Source organism: Diabrotica virgifera, chromosome 6 (assembly GCF_917563875.1).
Source record: "Diabrotica virgifera virgifera chromosome 6, PGI_DIABVI_V3a".
NCBI classification, from domain to species: Eukaryota; Metazoa; Arthropoda; class Insecta; order Coleoptera; family Chrysomelidae; genus Diabrotica; species Diabrotica virgifera.
In genome coordinates, this window is record NC_065448.1 from 25737762 (window position 1) to 25758295 (window position 20534).

The 20534-nt window shown below is 32.5% G+C and overlaps 1 protein-coding gene across 2 annotated transcripts in view; it reads left to right on the plus strand.

Annotated features, from left to right (window-relative positions):
* The window catches only part of LOC126878435 (androgen-dependent TFPI-regulating protein-like), a 43451-nt gene that overhangs the window by 12114 nt on the left and 10803 nt on the right, over window positions 1-20534 (plus strand). The window contains exon 1 of one of the 2 annotated variants that reach the window (XM_050654872.1): window positions 11624-11920. The exons of the other annotated variant lie outside the window; for it this stretch is intronic. Coding sequence (XP_050510829.1) covers window positions 11750-11920 — 171 coding nt within the window. The 5' untranslated portion in view covers window positions 11624-11749. Of the gene's footprint in view, window positions 1-11623; window positions 11921-20534 lie in introns of those variants that run through there. 2 annotated transcript variants of the gene reach the window in all.

Here is a 20534-nt window from a genome sequence, read left to right on the forward strand (position 1 = left end):
TATGTGGATGCATACAGTAATTAATATGAAATGTATGCAATATATAGAATATGTAAATATTTTCGCATTAAAATAGATAATATACTTAATAAGAAAATTATTTATTTAGTCTCGAAAAATAATCGGTAATTTGTAGCTTGGTTTTTTGTTACATAAAATACTAGTCACTTTTGTTGATCTGAATAAATTATAAAAATTAGAAAAATTTACAATGGTTTGGCCATCCCGAAAACGTTTTATAACTTTACAAGCGATTAGGATGGGCGAACTGTTTCTTAAAAACTTTATAACAGGCAACTGGGTGGCAATATGTATAAATTATTTTACGACTGAATTTGTCGGTAAACGACTGAATTGGTACTCATAACAACGCAATAAAATATTTGTTACCTATCTGACAAACCCAAATAATATAAATAAAACAGCACTACCTACAGGCCTTCGAAGCCCTTGACGAGAAACCATAATACAAGACATAATTTAAATAAGCGGTCTTGTTTTATTAATACGTATTCCAATAAACGGATAAATTTATTAAGGAGTAAATGGAAACGTTTCGGGACCTCGAATTTATATTTCATAAACCGGGATATTCCTATAACCGGTACTCTAATAAGCGGGTTCGACTGTATATTGTCTGTACATTATTGTACATATATTGTCTGATATACATGACTATCTGTCCGTCCGCAAATACAGCTCCTTCATTATTAATACAGATATAATGGCAAATGAAGTGTCGAATGAAAGCTTATGACCCAAGGATGGTATTAAATATGTGAAATTTGACATCGGACTTCCGGTTTTAGAGTTGCAACCGTAAGTACTGTTTTAAAGTCACCGAAATAGTATAAGCGATATATCATTCGACGTGCCTTAGCAAGATGAGAACAAATGTAAAATTTTGGTTTTTATATCATTTCCGATTAAAAAGTTATAACAAGAAGTGCCATTATAGCCGCAAAAATAGTACATGTAACACATCAATCGAAGCGTATTGAAAAGTTGAGTTTGAATCTTTAGTTTCGGTTTTGAAGTCATTCCTGTTTAAACAATGATGACGCAGAGTGTAGTAAAAATGACTCCAAATTAGTAAAATGTCGGTTCAAATATCGACTTCCAGTTCTACTTTGGGTGAAAATCTACGACTTACGAAGTCCAATTATTTGTTCTATTATTTTAAAATATATTTATAAAAGTAGATCAGCATTTTTTTATTTCTAAACGGGAAAACCCTATACTTGGCTGTATACCAAAGTTATAACAATTTTTTTAATGATAGGAGGTAGGGCCGGCCCTACACCAATTCTGCCCAGGGGCCCCCTCACCAAATCTGCCCAGGGGTCCCCACTGCCTTAAATCCGGCTCTGCTTTGAAAGTGCCGTCAGTCAGCATACCAATGTTGGGACTGTGCCAATAGAGTAAAGCGCGTGATACACACGCAATCTTTAAGTACGCGGGTTTAAAGATCGCGGACTTACTCGGCTCGCCGTCGGTGATACACGGCAGACTTAAAGTACGCGCTTTTAAAGATCGCGGTCGCCGTCGGTAGCAAAAAATTTAGAACCCGTCCTCGTGGTTAAATTTTTTATTTTCTGTGTACCTAATTTTGCTGAAATCTTATGTTTTTTAGTAGAGTTTGATTATTTTTTTGATCAGGTTTTGTTAAATAGAAGACTAATTTGATTTTTTATAAGTGTGGTAAGCTGTCAAAATAATGATGTGAAGTATAGCACTTGTTTTTGATCTATTTTAATTTAATACAAGGTAGGCATAAACAAACAAAATATCATAGATAAGATGGTAATATTTTCATCAGGAGTATAAAACAGCCTATAAATAATTAGGTTTACTCAAAAACAAATAATCAAAATAATTTAGTATAGCTTAAAATAGTGTTTTACGGTTTTCTCAAAACTTATAAATTGTACCCTTTTCTCCTTTCAACAATAAACGATTGAATTTTTTCTAGGCAATTTGCTTAATTAGTGAAAATGTAAGTGTAACTTTAAACGCAATAACATGATGGCTCGAGGCTCATGGCTCGTGGCAGTGATACACGTACGGGTTACGAGTAAGATTTCAAACTTGTTGGATCGACGGCGTACTTACTCGGCGGACTTAAAGTACGCGTACTTGCGGTGATACACGCGCGAAAAAGGTCGCGAGCCATAAGTTCGCGTACTTACTCGCGTGTGTATCACCCCTTTAATGTTGCGCCGAGTGGCGCAACAAAACAATTTTTTTTAATATTATGTATTAATTATGTATTATTGAACAACAATAATATAATTTTGGAAAAGTAATAATAGAAATGAAACCGCATGACTGCAATTGAAACTAGCTATAGCTATCAAGGTAACCATAAACATAGCCAGACATCCAGCTATCAGCAAGAGATTACAAAGCTTTTTATTGATAAACACAACAGGTAGTTAAACATAAACTACGTCTACGTAATGTATGGTCACAAAATCATTTACGAACCAATTGAATTTTGTGCCCACACTTCGTCTAGATTTGGTTTATCTTGAGGTATTGTATAAAAATCACGCTGAAAACTCCTGAAACGATAATGTAAAGGCATGTCCAAGGTATATTGAAGTTTTGGTGTATAATACAAAGTGATTTGAAGCTAGCTGGACCAAACTTTTCAATAAAAATACCGATACATATTTAAGTCAGTATGGGATTACGTGATAACAAGATAATTTTATTTTTATTATATATATTTATTTTAATAATTCTTTTATGCGGAATATCGGGTGGACTACAGGTGAAAGAAGATATAAGAAATCATAAAGTTCCTCTGGATCGGCATCGTAAAAATTTAATAGAATACAGTGGTTGTGCTGCGACAGATTGGAATTTTGTAAGTATTATTATGAGTTTTTCTTCTTCTTTTTTACGTACCATCTCCGCGGTGGTGGTTGCCAATCATCATGGCTGTTCTGATCTTAGATGCTCCTGCTCTGAATAGTTCGATTGATGTGCATCCATACCATTCCCTCAAGTTACGTAACCATGAAATTCTTCTCCTTCATACACTTCTCTTGCCCTTGATTTCCCTTGTATAATGAATTGAAGTATGTTGTGCCTCTCATTACGCATAACATGCCCCAGGTACTGCAGTTTTAGTGTCTTGATGGTTTCCAATATTTCCATTATTTTGTTGACTCTTCTCATGACTTCGTTGTTTGTTACATGCTCGGTCTATGATATCTTCAGGCTTCTTCTATACACCTACAATTCAAATGCTTCCAAACTTTTAGCAGTCGACGCGTTAAGTGTCCATGCTTCTATCCCGTAAAGCGAAGTCGAAAAAATATAACACCTTGCCAGCCTAACTCTCGAGTCTAATTTCACTTCTCTTGCACAAAGTACCTTTCTCATTTTATTGAAGTTTGTTCGTGCTTTCTTTATTCGAACTTTGATTCCTTTGGAGTAATCGTTTGTGTGATTAATTATTGTGCCATGATAGTTGTAGTTTTCAACTAGCTCTAAAGATTTACCGTTAATTATTGTCAATTTCATCATTATTTTGGGTTTTTGATATCCTCATAAATTTAGTTTTCTTGATATTTATTGTTAATCCATATTCTTCTCAATACTCAAATATCTCGTTCATTAGCTTTTGGAGATCTTGGAGGTTATCCGCTATTATGATAGTATCGTCCGCATATCTAATGTTGTTAATTGGTGTTCCATTGACCTTTATTCCTGCTGTTTCCCCCTCAAGAGCTCTTTTCATAATTTCTTCAGAGTATGCATTGAATAGTAGTGGTGACAATACACACCCCTGTGGCACTCCTCTTTTAATTTCGAACTCTTCTGATGCGTGTTCATTAATACGTATGGGTGCCTGCTGTTTATAATATAGATTTGTTATAAGTCGAAGGTCATTGTATTGTAATTGTTTTGCGTTGAGGACGTCCATTAGCTCTTTGTCGCGGACTTTATCGAAAGCCTTGTACCCCAGGCTGTTGGTGAAAAATAGGTCGATTTCAGGATATAATTCAGGAATTTTTGAAACCTATCAGGTGTTGTAAAGGACGATGCCAGGAATAACTAACTTATACTAAAATGTAACCAAAAATATTGTGCGCTTTTTTTTTAATTGTGATTTTCATTTGTTAAATTTGCAATTTTTATTGATTTTTAATTTTGTAGCTTAGGATATTGATTTTAGAAAAAAACTTTTTAATAGAAAGTTGTAGTAAATTAAAAATCCTACAATTTGAGCTATGGTATGTTTAATTTTGTTAATTGGTTATTGCAAAACAGCCTGCGAAAGGTCCAAAATGGCCGTTTTTTACAATTGCATTATTTATTGTACAAATAATTTTTTTATTATTTTTTAAAGCTTTAAAATGAAGATCTTTCAATTCCAAACATAAAAAAAATTGTAAAGCCAGATTAACGAATTTGTTGCTTAGATATTATAAATTGTTTATCCCAAGAGGTCAAATGTCGAAAGCTATAACTTTTTGAAAAAAAAAATCGTATAGAGTTGGTGAAACATCTAGTTTCCTTCTAAAGAGTTATACTTTCATATTCTGATGTAAATAAATGCGTAAAACATTTTTAAACCTCTAATTTTTGGGTTTGAAAATAAGGGCAAATTTCGTTATAAACATTTAGAGCTGAAGCGGCCCTGTACATCCTATGAGTTTTTAACTTACAGATTATTGTTGCTGAAGATGAAACAAAGATTTATAAAAAAATAAAAAATTTCTACGACCAACTGAAACCGAGATAATTTTTGGGTTTGAAAATAAGAGGGCAAATTTCGTTATAAACATTTAGAGCTGAAGCGGCGCTGTACATCCTATGAGTTTCTAACTTACAGATTATTGTTGCTGAAGACAAAACGAAGATTTATAAAAAAAATAAAAATTTTCTACAACCAACTGCAGCCGAGATAATTGTTTTTTTTTTCTTAAGTCGTAGTGCCTTTATTTATAACAATTAAGAAATTATTTTACATTCATTGACTAAAGAAAGACTTATATTATCTTAAAATAAAAATTATTATAAAATATAATTACATTTAATTATTAAAAATTATTTTTAAAATCGGTGCTTTTGCGAGCGGCCGAATTTTGCAAATCGCCCGGCTTGCTTCAAATCCGCGCGGTCGGAAAATTTTTACGTAACTTGTAATTTTGACAGAAAACAATTTAATAATATTACCATTATAATATACAGTCTATTTACCACTGTATTTGTTTTTCTTGATAAACTTTTATATGTGAAATTTCATTTCTGAAGAAATAATATTACAAAAATGATACATATATATGAAATAAACTTGAATATCTGGGGTATATAATGAGAGGTAGCAGATACAGGATGCTGCAGTTAATACGCAATGGAAAGATCGACGGAAAAAGAGGAATTGGTCGAAAGAAATATTCATGGCTCCGAAACCTTCGTCAATAGACTGGCTTATCAGCAGATCAATTGTTACATGCCGCACAAGATCGAGAACGATATCGGCAAATTGTTATGGAAGCTACCCACGCCTAAAAATTTGGGCACGGTACTTAAAGAAGAAGATATAGGAAATATATAACTATATTTTTAATTTTTTCATTGTTATATAAATATAATAATAATAATGTTACTTCTTACTGTAATATACAATATAAAACTTTTTCTTCTTGTAGTGACTATTCTTTTTGGATTTCACATATAAAAGTTTATCAAGAAAAACAAATACAGTGGTAAATAGACTGTATATTATAATGGTAATATTATTAAATTGTTTTCTGTCAAAATTTAATACAAGTTACGTAAAAAATTTCCGAGCGCGCGGATTTGAAGCGAGCCGGGCGATTTGCAAAATTCGGCCTCTTGCAAAAGCACCGATTTAAAAAATAATTTTTAATAATTAAATGTAATTATATTTTATAATAATTTTTATTTTAAGATAATATAAGTCTTTCTTTAGTCAACGACTGTAAAATAATTTCTTAATTGTTATAAATGAGGGCACTATGATTTAAGAAAAAAAAAACAACAATTATCTCGGCTTCAGTTGGTTGTAGAAAATTTAAATTTTTTTATAAATCTTCGTTTCGTCTTTAGCAACAATAATCTGTAAGTTAGAAACTCATAGGATATACAGGACCGCTTTAGCTCTAAATGTTTATAACGAAATTTGCCCCCTTATTTTCAAACCCAAAAATTATCTCGGCTTCAGTTGGTCGTAGAAATTTTTTATTTTTTTATAAATCTTCGTTTCATCTTCAGCAACAATAATATGTAAGTTAAAAACTTATAGGATGTACAGGGCCGCTTCAGCTCTAAATGTTTATAACAAAATTTGCCCCCCTTATTTTCAAATCCAAAAATTAGAGGTTTAAAAATGTTTTACGCATTTATTTACATCAGAATATGAAAATATAACTCTTTAGAAGGAGATTGGATGTTTCACCAACTTTCTACGATTTTTTTTCAAAAAGTTATAGCCTTCGACATTTGACCTCTTGGGATAAACAATTGATAATATCTAAGCAACAAATTCGTTAACTGGCCTTACAATTATTTTTTATGTTTGGAATTGAAAGATCTTCATTTTAAAGCTTTAAAAAATAAAAAAAAATATTTGTACAATAAATAATGCAATTGTAAAAAACGGCCATTTTGGACCTTTCGCAGGCTGTTTTGCAATAACCAATTAACAAAATTAAACTTACCATAGCTCAAATTGTAGGTTTTTTAATTTACTACAACTTTCTATTAAGAGGAAACAGTAGCGATCAACAGGTAGCGAAAATGCGTTCCAAGATTGCGGCTGTAATTTTGAATATTTTTTCGAGATATTTGGCACACGTATTCGTAATATAATAAAGAATGGCGGTACAGAGCCCAATTTGAAAAATATATTAATATGTGGAAATTACTCTGTAATTAAATACAATATTAAAAAAACGAGCCTGTACCGCCATTAAGAAGAACAAAAAATACACTTCCTTCAAATAAACTTTTTTATCCGATGCCTAGATTTTGTATCATTTTGGAACTACTAAAATTTTTTATTTCATTAGTAGTTCCAAAATGACACAAAATGTAGGCATCGGATAAAAAAGTTTATTTGAAGAAAGTGTATTTTTTTGTTCTTCTTAATGGCGGTACAAGCTCGTTTTTTTAATATTGTATTTAATTACAGAGTAATTTCCACATATTAATATATTTTTCAAATTGGGCTCTGTACCGCCATTCTTTATTATATTACGAATACGTGTGCCAAATATCTCGAAAAAATATTCAAAATTACAGCCGCAATCTTGGAACGCGTTTTGGCTACCTGTTGATCGCTACTGTATCACCTTAAAAAGTTTTTCTCTAAAATCAATATCCTAAGCTACAAAATTAAAAATCAATAAAACTTGCAAATTTAACAAATGAAAATCGCAATTAAAAAAAAGCGCACAATATTTTGGGTTACATTTTAGTAGAAGGTATTCCTGGCATCGTCCTTTACAACATCTGATAGGTTTCAAAAATTCCTGAATTCTATCACGTTTTTTCACCCACAGCCTGGGGTATTGTTGTAATCTATGGAACAGACGTACATATCTTAGTTCACATCCAAGCATCTCTGGATTAGTACGTTGAATGCAAAGAGAGCCTCACGGGTACTTACCTACGCCTCTACGGAATCCAAATTGGGTTTCTTTAATATCCATATCAAGTGTTTGGTAAATGCGTTTATGAATGATCTTTGTGTGTGTGAGACATCAGGTTTATGTTGCGGTGGTCGGTTCATTCTCTAGCATTTTTCTTTTCTTGGGAGACAAATAAATGTTGGGTTCTACCATTCATTGGGTATGTCACCCGACTGATAAATTTCATTCTAATATAAGTTTTTACATTATGGGAAATACCGGATGGTGAATCCTCAAACGGGCTATAAGGAACTCAGTGGAAAATTATAAACTGTTCAGTTCCTCCTTCCCTAATTATATTACATCGAAAGTCATGAGATATTACTCGTAGAGGTTGAAAACTGTATTGAAAACAAATGTTAAAATTGTTATAAGATTAAACACATTTCAAAATTATGCAAAAATATAATAGATATGTTACGGGCAATAACGTAAATCCGGCCAATAACGTTAATAACCGGTCAATATCGACAATGGCCTGTTGAATTGGTCATTCTCGACAATGGCCGGATATTAACGTTATTGTCCATAGAAACTGGACATTGATGATAATTTTAAATTCTTGATAAGATTTCCATCATTGTCCGGTCAATCCCCATCAATGCCCTTTGTTAATCGGTCAATATTGAAATTTAGACTAAAAGATAGGTTATGTTTATTATTTTCTTCATTTATGTGCTGGTGCTGAAATTACTCGTAGTAAATTTATGTAAAAAGTGTTACAAAATGCCATGGTTCACTATCGTGTCAAAATAAACATGATTAGCCTTCAAAAGCTATCTTATATAAAAAATTAACAGGACATCATAGGCCATACAGTATGCGCTTCTATAGATTAGCACGAAGCTTCATACTACAACCATAAGTTAAGCGAATATTTGAAGAACATAAGGATATCAGCCAAAAAAGTATAAAATTCTGTCTAGAGAAGATATTTTAAAATTTATCCATGAACCACCGAATGAGACCTTTTTAATGAATATAGTTGCATTAATATTTAGTGTATTTGGTGAATGTCGATCATGAGAAAAACCGGCAAAAGGTGCGTTTTTACCATTATTGACAGAGACAAAATGAATAGTTTGAAGCTAATAAGAGATTACATGTCTTTACGACCACGTAGTTGGTCAGAAAAAATATTTTTTCTGATCTATAGACAAGGCCACTGACTGTACAACCGGTTGGAAAAAAATACATTTAGGAAAATCCCCTTCATCATTGCAAAATATCTGGGATTGAGCGATCCTGACAAGTACACAAGTCACTGTCTGCGTCGAACAGCGGCAACTCCTCTGGTAGACGCTAGAGCCAGTATGACAAAGTTAAAGCAGCTTAGTGGATGGAAGAGTATGTCGGTTGCTGAAGGATATATAGAGGGTAGTATATCTTCAAAAATTGGGGTTCATGGATGCTGGCAGGCATGCCTTTTTAGTTCCTTACATAAACTTCATACGCAGACAATAAAACATGAATCAACATTTGCCACTGGCAAACTATCTATCACCGAATGGGCATAAAGTCTACATTTATGTAGTTGTAACGTTTCCCCAAGTATTTTAATAGCAGTCTCTCTAATACTACTGGCCATCTTTCTCCAAATTGTATTAGGAAGCCGAAGCCCTAATACAAATTGGAGAAAGATGACCAGTAGTATTAGAGAGACTGCTATTGAAATACTTGGGAGAACGTCAGGAAAAAAGTTTGAGGATAAAGAGACTTGGTGGTGGTCAAACGAAGTACAAGGAAAAATAAAAGAAAAGGGAAAATTGTATAAAAAGTGGCAAGAAACCAGATCCGAAAGCAAACCAGAAAGCAAAAGCGTATTCAAACCTATACGATCAACTTGATACCAGGGAAGGCGAAACGAAGATATATAAAATAGCCAAACAGAGAGCAAAGAAAGCAAAAGATTTAATCAGATTAGATGTATCCGAGATGAAAATAATAAAATACTAGTTCACGAAAAGGATGTCAAAAAGAGATGGAGAAAGTACTTTGACAGCTTATTAAATGAAGAATTTGACAGACAGCCTGTGGAGTCAACGGAGACAGTAGCAGCAATGGTCACCAAAATAACAAACGGGGAAGTGGCTCAAGCGCTTCAAAAAATAAAGAAAGGAAAAGCGGTAGGACCAGATGATATTCCTGGGGAAGCATGGAGAGCATTGGGAGAGACAGAAACAAGGTGGCTAGCAGGTTTATTTAATAGAATTATAGAAGTTGGACAAATGCCAGACGAATGGAAAGGCCGTATACTACTATCTGTCTACAAAAACAAGGGAGATATACAACAATGTACAAACTACAGGCCTATAAAACTGCTTAGCCACAGCATGAAAATATGGGAAAGAGTAACTGATAGACGGATACGTGAAGAGACCGAAATATCCGAGAATCAATTTGGCTTTATGCAGGGCTGATCAACAACAGATGCAATTTTCATTATAAGGCAGTTGATAGAAAAATACAGGAGTAAAGAAACAAACGCTCATAAGGTATTCATTGATCTTGAGAAAGCATATGATAGAGTTTCTCGAGAGATTCTGTGGTGGGCACTCAATAAGAAAGGAGTCCCTGGTGAATATCTAAAGATTGTGAGGGATATGTATGAGGGAGTAACGACTAGTGTTAGGACAGGTGTGGGAGAGACTGATAAATTTCATGTGAAAGTAGGATTGCACCCAGGCTCGGTGCTTTGTCCGTATTTATTCTCATTAGTTTTGGGCCAGATAACAGCGAAACTACAGGGTAACATTCCATGGTGCTTAATGTATGCTGATGATGTCGTGTTAGTAGGAAATCGCGAAAGAGACTTAGAACAAAATCTGGAACAGTGGAGACAAGCTCTCGAAGAAAAAGGTTTAAGACTTAGTAGGACAAAGACAGAGTATTTGGAATGCTCATTTAAAGATGGAGTTACTGCAAATAAAATGATATCTTTGGATGGTGAACTGATTGTAAAAAGCAATAGTTTTTAAGTACCTGGGATCGTTATTAAAGAGTAATGGAGAAATAGATGGAGATGCATGCAGTAGAATTAGGGCTGGATGGATGAAGTGGAAGGAAGCGAGTGATGTGCTGTGTGACAGGAAAATTCCAGTGAAGTTGAAGGGAAAATTCTATAAAAAGCCATAAGGCCGGCTATAATGTACGGAACTGAATGTTGGTCAGTGAAAAAGAAAGAGGAACAACGAATGCATGTGGCATGTGGCGGAAATGAGAATGCTTAGATGGATGAGTGGAGTGACAAGAAGGGATAAAATTAAAAATGAGTATATTAGGGGAAGTCTAGGTGTGGCACCAATTGATGCCAAAATGAGAGAGCATAGGTTGAGATGGTTTGGTTATGTTCAACGTCGAGGCGTTAATCACCCAATACGAAGAATTGTTGAAGTGCAGATTCCTGGAAGGAGTAGGAGAGGAAGGCCAAAGAAGACGTGGGGGGAGACGATTAGGCAGGACATGTTGGTAAAGGGGATTAATATTGATATTACCCAAGTTAGAATTGTGTGGAGAAATGCAATTAGGGAAGCCGACCCCGCATAGGGATAAGGCAAAGAGGATGATGATTATGTAGTTGGTAACTAAGGAATTAAAACACAGTAATAGACTAGTATGACGTAAAAACATTAAAAAAACTTATTAAAAAAAGACAGTTAAGTATATGAAATAAAAATACCCGATTTGACAATAGTAGGTTACATGCCTCAATTTTTGGTGGAATCAAAACGGATGGACACCTCTATTGTGTAATAGTTTTGTCGTCTGTACTTTATAGAACCTACTAAAAAGTTGAAATTCAAGTTGTTGATCCGAGACTGGATTGAAGGACAAACACAATACATATCATCGTAATTGGCTTCCGTGACCCCTTCTTCACTATAATCACCGAATTGACGCGCTTATCTGAATGAAATACTATAATTTTTAGTGGAATGATATAATTCCAGATATAAATCAAATTTTGACTTTGAAGTAGCTGATTTGTGTTTACTCGCGTAGGGTGAATTGAAGCCAGACAAACATTATTTTTAAATAATTTAAAAAAGACTTAATATATTTTTTTGTATATAAAAATGAGTGTTGGTGTTTTTCTACTACATGTATCGGTTTTAACAATTGTCCTGTTTGGGGTGTATGGAGGAGAGCAGATGAAAAAGACTATAACAGAACATAAAGGCTTTGTAGATGAGAATCTAAGAAATATACCGCTGTATCAGTATTTTTATGCAACAAATTGGAATTTTGTAAGTATGTTATTATATACAAATATTTTTTTTAGATATAGTCTGGGCTGATTATCGGAGAATAGGCCATTTTTGGGAAAAGTTATTTACCAGCAATTTTATTGCTGGAATCGAATCTTATGATTGTATATATTAATAATATAGATATGCAAAGTCCGCAGATAGTGTGCTACTTTTTTTATAAACAAAATGGCGCCCGAAAATCGTGTTTTTTTCAATTTTTGCTCTATAACTCCAAAGATTTTAACTTTAGACCAAAAACACTCAAACAAAAATTCACCTCAATTAAATTCTGCACAGAGACGTGTTTTTTCCGATTTTTTCGACGAAAACTTTCCCCGGAAAAAGCGGGTTTTTCCAACAAAATCTTTAATTTTCAACTAAACTTTTAGATAAGTAGTTGTTAATCAATAATTAAATAACTTGGTAACGTAAAAGCCCTTTCCGTATGTATTATAATTCCAGAAGCCGATAGAAATTGAATGAACAGTTTAGCCACAATTGAAATGTTAATTAAAAATTTACGGTCGCTATAATAACGACAATAATTATGATGCATAAGAATAACTATGATTTTTTCATAAAAAGACACTATACCTATCTAATGTACTTTACAGAATTGAAATTGGACTATTTAAGCGGCCTCAGGAATATTTTAAAATTATAAACAATTTTTTGGCTTATAAACAAATAGAATATCTCGGTAAATATTAAACTAAATTAAATTGTGAAAACGGTAGTCGAAAGACAGCGGCAGGACGCTTCTTTTAAAAGAAAAAACGTTTAATTATGACGAGTGCTTCCTGAGATACAACCGGTCAAAGTTGACTGAAATTCACGGCAAAGATATAAACAATAGGATCATAATTTTCAAACCATCACCTTTTTATTTTTATCCTCTTTCTCCACACCAATTTTCATATCTTTAAAATCCTCATCACATATATTATTATAATAACAACTATCGATAATACGTGTGAAAATTGCCAAAAATAGCAAAATTCCAATCAAAAATTAGGTTTTAGAAAATGTAACCCTCAAAGTACAAAATCGGTATACGTTAAAAAAATGCATTTTCTCGGCTTCCCATGGAGCAATTTCCTTCATTCTTTTTTGTTCCCAAGTAACTCGAGTAGAGCCATCGAACTAACTCATTATTAAATGTCAAACTTGCTTTTGTTTTGTTATAATAAATTAATTTATTTATTATAACACAATATTTTAATTTGTTTAAATAAAAATTGTTTAAATAATTATACAGCTTTCAAATGAGAATATTTATGTTTTTAACTTTAAAAGGTACACTTGTAGTAAGTTTATCTAAAAAAAAGCCTACAACTGGAAAAAATATGTAATTTTCTGTTCTTATAAATAAATTAATCTATTATAACAAAACAAAAGCAAGTTTGACATTTAATAATGCGTTAGTTCGATGGCTCTACTCGAGTTATTAGGGAACAAAAAAAGAATGAAGGAAATTGCTCCATGGGAAGCCGAGAAAATGCATTTTGTTAACGTATACCGATTTTGAACTTTGAGGGTTACATTTTCTCCAACCTAATTTTTGATTGGAATTTTGCTATTTTTGGCAATTTTCACACGTATTATCGATAGTTTTTATTATAATAATATATGTTATGAGGATTTTAAAGATATGAAAATTGGTGTGGAGAAAGAGGACAAAAATAAGAAGGTGATGGATTGAAAATTATGATCCTATTGTTTATATCTTTGCCGTAAATTCCGGTCAAATTTGACCGGTTGTATCTCAGGAACCACTCGTCATAATTAAACGTTTTTTTCTTTTAAAAGAAGCGTCCTGCCGCTGTCTTTCGAATAACGTTTTCACAATTTAATTTAGTTTAATATTTCCCGAGATATTCTATTTGTTTATAAACCAAAAAATTGTTTATAATTTTAAAATATTCCTGAGGCCGCTTAAATAGTCCAATTTCAATTCTGTACAGTACATTAGTATCTCGCAAAGTGGAAGTACACCAATGGGGAATAGCTGCTCAGGACCGACAACAATGGAGGGAAATAGTAAACGCGGCCAAGACTCACATAGAGTTGTAGAGCGAAATGATGATGATGATGTGTGTGACCGAGCATCCAACAAAATCGTACAATTTGACCACAGAGAGACTGGTCTGTCTGCTACAGTACTTCAGAATTGATACCATCGACGATTTTGTCGAACGACACCGCAGTACCGTGAGTGGCCGGCTTTAAAGTGTACAAGGAAGGGAAAGGGAATAAGGAAACAATCTGTCTTATCGAAATTTCGACATCTTTTATGAAACTGAGTTAATTTCACTTGATTATTGTATTGTTTTTAAAATTACGCAAGCAGCTTAAGTGCTGACGAAGATTGTTTATTTACAATTTTTTTTATGTAATATTTACCTTATCACCCTAATGATATAATCAAAATAATATTAAAAACGCAGTTTCGTCACAATTTTTATCATAATATTATCCAAAGCCTAACAGGACATTAAAAAATAATATTCTAATAAAAATTTAACTCGTTGATAGTTAAATATGAAGAAAAGTTGTGAAACGTCCCATCAAAATAATCACCAAACATAATGGAATCGTTGATCCTGGGTCACGACCCCCAGACTAAACAGGATTTATTTTACTTGCATGAAAAAATCGATGTAATTACTCAAAATAATTAATGAATCTCGAGTTATCTTCAAACTTTGGACTATATATTTTTTTAGAATTATCTATATTTTCTTTTTTAGAAATGCCCTTTTTATCCTTTTTTGACATTGGTTATAATTAAAATATTTAAGTGATTAAAAAACGGCGCCTGGCACTTGCGACAGAAGTGACTACTTCTTATAGCGCGTTATTACTATTTTTTTATATAGGATCCCAAAAGTAGCGGAACGGTCGAATATTTCGCGAAATGAACATAGGATCGAAAAACTAAAAAATACGTGTTCAATAATTTTCAAAAATCTATCAAATGACACCAAACACGTCCCCCCCACTCCACCCCCTGGAGGTGGGGTGGGGGGTAACTTTAAAACCTTAAATGGAAACACCCAGTTTTTATTGCAGATTAGATTCCCTACGTAAAAGTAAGCAACTTTTATTCGAGACATTTTTTCGAATTGTTGATAGATGGCGCTTTAATCGGAAAAAACGATTTATCGTGATAAAGTCCTTTTCATTAGCATTTTTCAGTGCGTCCCAAATGATAGAAAAAAAGGTAAGTCCGTGATAATACACATTTTATGACATTTATTCTAACATGACATTTTAGTTAAATCTGACAGTTGTCACATTTTATTTGCAATTTGGCATAAAAACAAATCAATTGTGTTTATTGCATTTATAAAATGGTATTTTCTTTGATTTGTATATTCTTATAAATTGTACAGATTATATTCGTAGATATATTATATAATTCGTAAATAATTTTTTTTTTTCGATTTATAGAGCCATCTATTGACAACTAGAATAAATGTTATAAATGTCACCGACGAAATGTAACCACCGACGTTCGTTTTTTTCTGTCACATACAATTTAATGCGTTAGAAAGAAATCGAAAAACTGTGACACACTGAAAAATGCTCATGAAAAGGACTCTACCACAGGTAAATTAGGCATAGAAACGGTCTAATATCTCGAGAAATACACTTCAATTGGAAAACCAAAAAACACGTATTTAATATTTGTCAAAAACCTATCGAATGATACCAAACATGACACCCCACTCCACACCCTGGAAGTGGAGTGGGGGCTAACTCTAAAATCTTAAAAAGGAACCCCCATTTTTTATTGCAGTTTTGGATTCTTCATGAAAGAATAAGTAACATTGATGATAGATGGCGCTAATAAATCGCATTTTTCCGATTATAGCACCATCTATCAACAATTATTCTAAAAAATGTTTCGAATAAATGTCACCTATTTTTTCATGGAGAATCCAAATCTGCAATAAAAACAGAGGTTCATATTTAAGATTATAAAGTTACCACCCCCTCCCCCTCTAGGGCAGGGGTCACCAATTATATTACCTTTCCTGAGGGTCCGTTTCGAAAGCCTACGACTCTTCCGGGGTCCGGAGTTAACACTACCTGTCTGGTTGTGCCAATTCGGTAAACAAATCAGATGGGTGCCAATTTCGGTAAACAAAACAAATCAGATGAGTGCAGTGCGAAATTTTTAGGCAGACATTGTTTTGAACAGTTTTTTAATAAATCCAAAACATCACCTTTTTTGCTCCCGAAAATATGTTTTTAGCATTTTTGGGTCATCTTAAACAAAAAAGATTTTCTATCATTTTTCTCAAAACTTGATAGATTTCAAGTTTTAAGCGATTTATAAACTGCAAAATGCGAAAATAATCATTTTCGAAGCTTGAAAATTCATGTGTACATTATTATTTTTGCGGTTGTCAAGTGCCTAAATTGAAGTTTAAACATTCAGTTTCAAGATTCTGATGAGTTATCGGGGTTTATTTCAATTCCGACCGTTTGTTTTTATTGGCGTATTTAATTAGCACATTGGCAATAATTAATTGAATAAATAAATAAATCATTAAGAAAAAATATGTTAATAATAAATTGTAAAATTTTAATAAATGTGAAGTATTTGTTAGGGGCATTTTTTGCATAAGTACGTATAATATGTGTAATAAGTGCGACAGAGACGCACCATAAATTGCGATGTGCGGCGACTTAAAAGCCGAGTGGACTCGCATAATTAACAATTAAAAACAACGGTCTATATTGAAGTAAGCCCCGATTACTCGTTAGAATCTTGAAATTGAATTTATAAACTTCAATTTAGGCACTTGGCAACGTGAAAACTAATAATTTACATATGAGTTTTCAAACCTCGGAAATGCTTAGGTATTTTCACATTTTTCAGATTTTAAATCGCTTATAACTCGAAAACCATCAACTCTTGAAAAAAATGAAAAGAGACCTTTTTTTAAATACAAATTTCGGGGCCAAAGGGTAATTTTGAATTTGTATAAAAAGATTATTTTGCCCGGCATCCCGGACCCCTTCTGATTTGTTTAAGGGGACATTTTTGAACAGGAATCCACAAAATAAAACCGAATCAGAAAATTTGTCATTCTTTACAATATTAAATTATCAGTGAGAAAAATGACAGTCTTCATTATCGCCTGGTGAGAACAATAGTGACGAAACTTCAAAATGAACATTTAGGGCCGGTTGTTCGAACCCTAATCAAAAATGATCATTATCAAATATTTAATTACTGTCACAACTGTCAATGTCAACTTTGATTGGGTTGTTGAAAACATAATTATTGATTACAATTATGAACTTAATTAATCAATTATGTTAATAATTGTTATGTTAATTGATTAACTAATCTCATAATTATAATCAATTATGTTTTCAGCAACCCAACCAAAGTTGACATTGACAGTTGTGACAGTAATTAAATATTTGATAGTGATCATTGTTGATTAGCGTTCGAACAACCGGCCCTTAGTGCCGGTTGTTCGAACGCTAATCAACAATGATCATTATCAAATAATTAATTACTGTCAATGTCAATTGTTAAAACATAATTAATTACAATTCTGAGACTATAATCAATTAATATAACAATAATTATTAACATAATTAATAATAAATCTCATAATTGTAATTAATTATGTTTTCAGCAACCCAAACAAAGTTGACATTGACAGTTTTGGTGACAGTAATTAAATATTTAATAATGATCATTGTTGATTAGCGTTCGAACAACCGGCCCTTAGAGATAATCGTATTTGAAGTTTTGATAAAACTGCTAAACAGTATAACTGACTAATAGGTAATCATTTTGCAGAATTTTTCTAATAATATGCTTTCTAGATATGTAAACCAATTAGTAGAAGTAATTTTATTTGAAGAAAAGATGGATATTTTATTTATTTTTGATTTTTTTTCTGCGTTACGCCATTATTTACTACTACTATACTACAACAGTTTGGTTTCTGTTTTAAATAATTAAAAAATTTACTTTTAAAAATAAATTAAACGCATCAAATAAAGTATTTTATTGTACACACCAGTTATTCGCAAAATGAAACTAAAGTACAATAGAAAAATAACAAAATAAGATCTTAAGTAATAATTATGAAAACGATAAACATGATAAAAGATAAAAAGTAAGCAAAAGAACTATGAATAGTAAAATTAAATTCATCATTTCACTCACGTATGTTTCGTATTTCAAACTAATAAAGAAATGATTGTGGGTAGAAGGAATTGATTTATTTTGTAAGACTTCTTTTTAGAAATGAATATTGGTTCTCGATAGTGTGGAATTAAACAATGCTGATCCAAAGTGGATAGACACTTTCTTGATTTGCTATTTCTAAGTACGATTGAAACTGAGTTTCTCTGTAAGAAGTTTTATAAAAAAAAACACAAAAGCAAAAACGACCACACAGACAAAAGTGCTCATTCGCCACTATTGCACATTGTACTACTATCTTTAATAAAATATCTAATATTTCAAATACATGCAGGCACGGCGTAATTACAGATTCGCCAGTGTTGATATAAAGTTTGGTGTGCTTTCGTCGTTAATGCATCAAAATATTTGACAAATTCACAATACCATAAAGACTTGTAGGCGCCCTCTAGTAATAAGGAAATTAAATAATTGTTAGCCGATATTGCACATAAAAGAGGGCATATTTAGATGTCGATTGATGGACTTAACTCAAAAACGTTGATTTTCGTGTTTCGCCACTATTGTTCTCACTAGGCGTTATGTACAACCTGTCTGAAGTTTGGAGTGAGTTTGGTGCAACTAATTCTCATTGGGGAGATGAGATATTAATCTGTTAGCTGAGATCTGTACCGATTTTTAATAAAGTTCATTATTGATAAAGCGGCTTCGCACACATAAGTTGAGTCAAACATAATATACAATTTCATGGCCAAACATTTTCAAAATTGCCAAACGCTATATTCTGAATTTAATGACGGTCCGCACAAAAGTAGCTCACGGTCCGGATGCGGACCGCGGTCCGCTAATTGGTGACCCCTGCTCTAGGGTGTGAAGTTGGGGATCGTGTTTGATGTCATTCGATAGATTTTTGAAAAATATTATACGTGTTTTTGGTTTTCATTTCGAAGTGGATTTCTCGAGATATTAGATCGTTTCTATAATTTACCTATGGTATCACGATAAATCGTTTTTACCGATTATAGCGCCATCTATCCACAATTTGAAAAAATGTCTCGAATAAAAGTTGCTTATTTTTACGTAAAGAATCCGAATCTGCAATAATAAGATTTTAAGGTTACCCTCCACCCCTCTTCCAGGGGGTGGAGCGAAGAGTCGTGTTTAGTGTCATTCGATAGATTTTTGAAAAATATTGAAAACATATTTTTCAGTTTTTCGATCCGATATCCGATATTTTATCCGATATAAAAATATTTATACACCCTGTAGAATAGTATATTGTACAACAAGAGAGAAAAAAAGACATATTTCTCACGACCGCAAACAAGCGAGAGAGAAATATGTAATTTTCTCTTGTGTTGTACACTGTACTTTTTCTATGGATGCGTTTTTGTCAAGAGTTCTAACTTCAAAATTAAATAATTTAGGTGCTTTTAGGTATATTATATGCCTAAATTGAAATAAAATACATATATACACAGGTATTTAATATTCTTAATATTTATATACTTTATTTATTTAAAATTATAATTCACAGTTGAACAGTCTTAAAAGGTAATTTTTGATAAGTTTGAATACATTTTGTTTGACAAAAATAATTGTGTTTGTATTGTGCATGTTACCATGGAAATGGCGATCATATGTATGTAAACCGGCGGTGAACCCGTGAGAAAAAATATTTCTCACTGCAATGACCGACTTTTCTCACTGCCTGAGAAATTGTTCGTTTTAAATGTATGTAAATAGTGAGAGAAGTTGCACATTGTATAGCATCCATAGAAAAATATTTTTTTCTTATCACTGAATATATTATTTTACTTTCTATTCTTTCTTTAAGTGAACAGCGGGGGGTCTATCTAAATTTGAAAAATATGACAAAGGGTCTACGGGAGAAAAAGTTTGGGAACCTCTGACTCTAGCTTATAGTATACATTACCCGTTACAATTAAAATGATTAACGAGCGGCAGCACCCCTAACATTACGTTATACCGACCACGAAAATCAACTTTAAAGTGAATGACCAATTTTGGGGGTTCTTTATGTTTTCGTGGTCGCTGAATCGGAATATGAAGTTTAATTTTATCTAGAATTGGTGTAACATGTTCAAAAATCAAATTTTATACAATAATGCCAAAAATCAATTTTGATGATTTTTCAACTTTACCTCGCTGTAAATATTTCCTTTTGAAAGTTTTACTGTGCTATCTTTGAAGTATTTAGATAACAACGAGCTTTGTCCTGCTTTGTCCAAAATATTTAAACAAATTAAAAAAAAGTTCTTAAGACCATCGGTACATAATTCGCAAATATTTTACGTCTCTCCCTACTTTTTCTGTCTTTACACGGCAAATTACGTGTAGTAAAATTCACACTGGTATGTATATGTAAACATTACTAGAATATCATTCTACTTGAAAATGTCATCATTA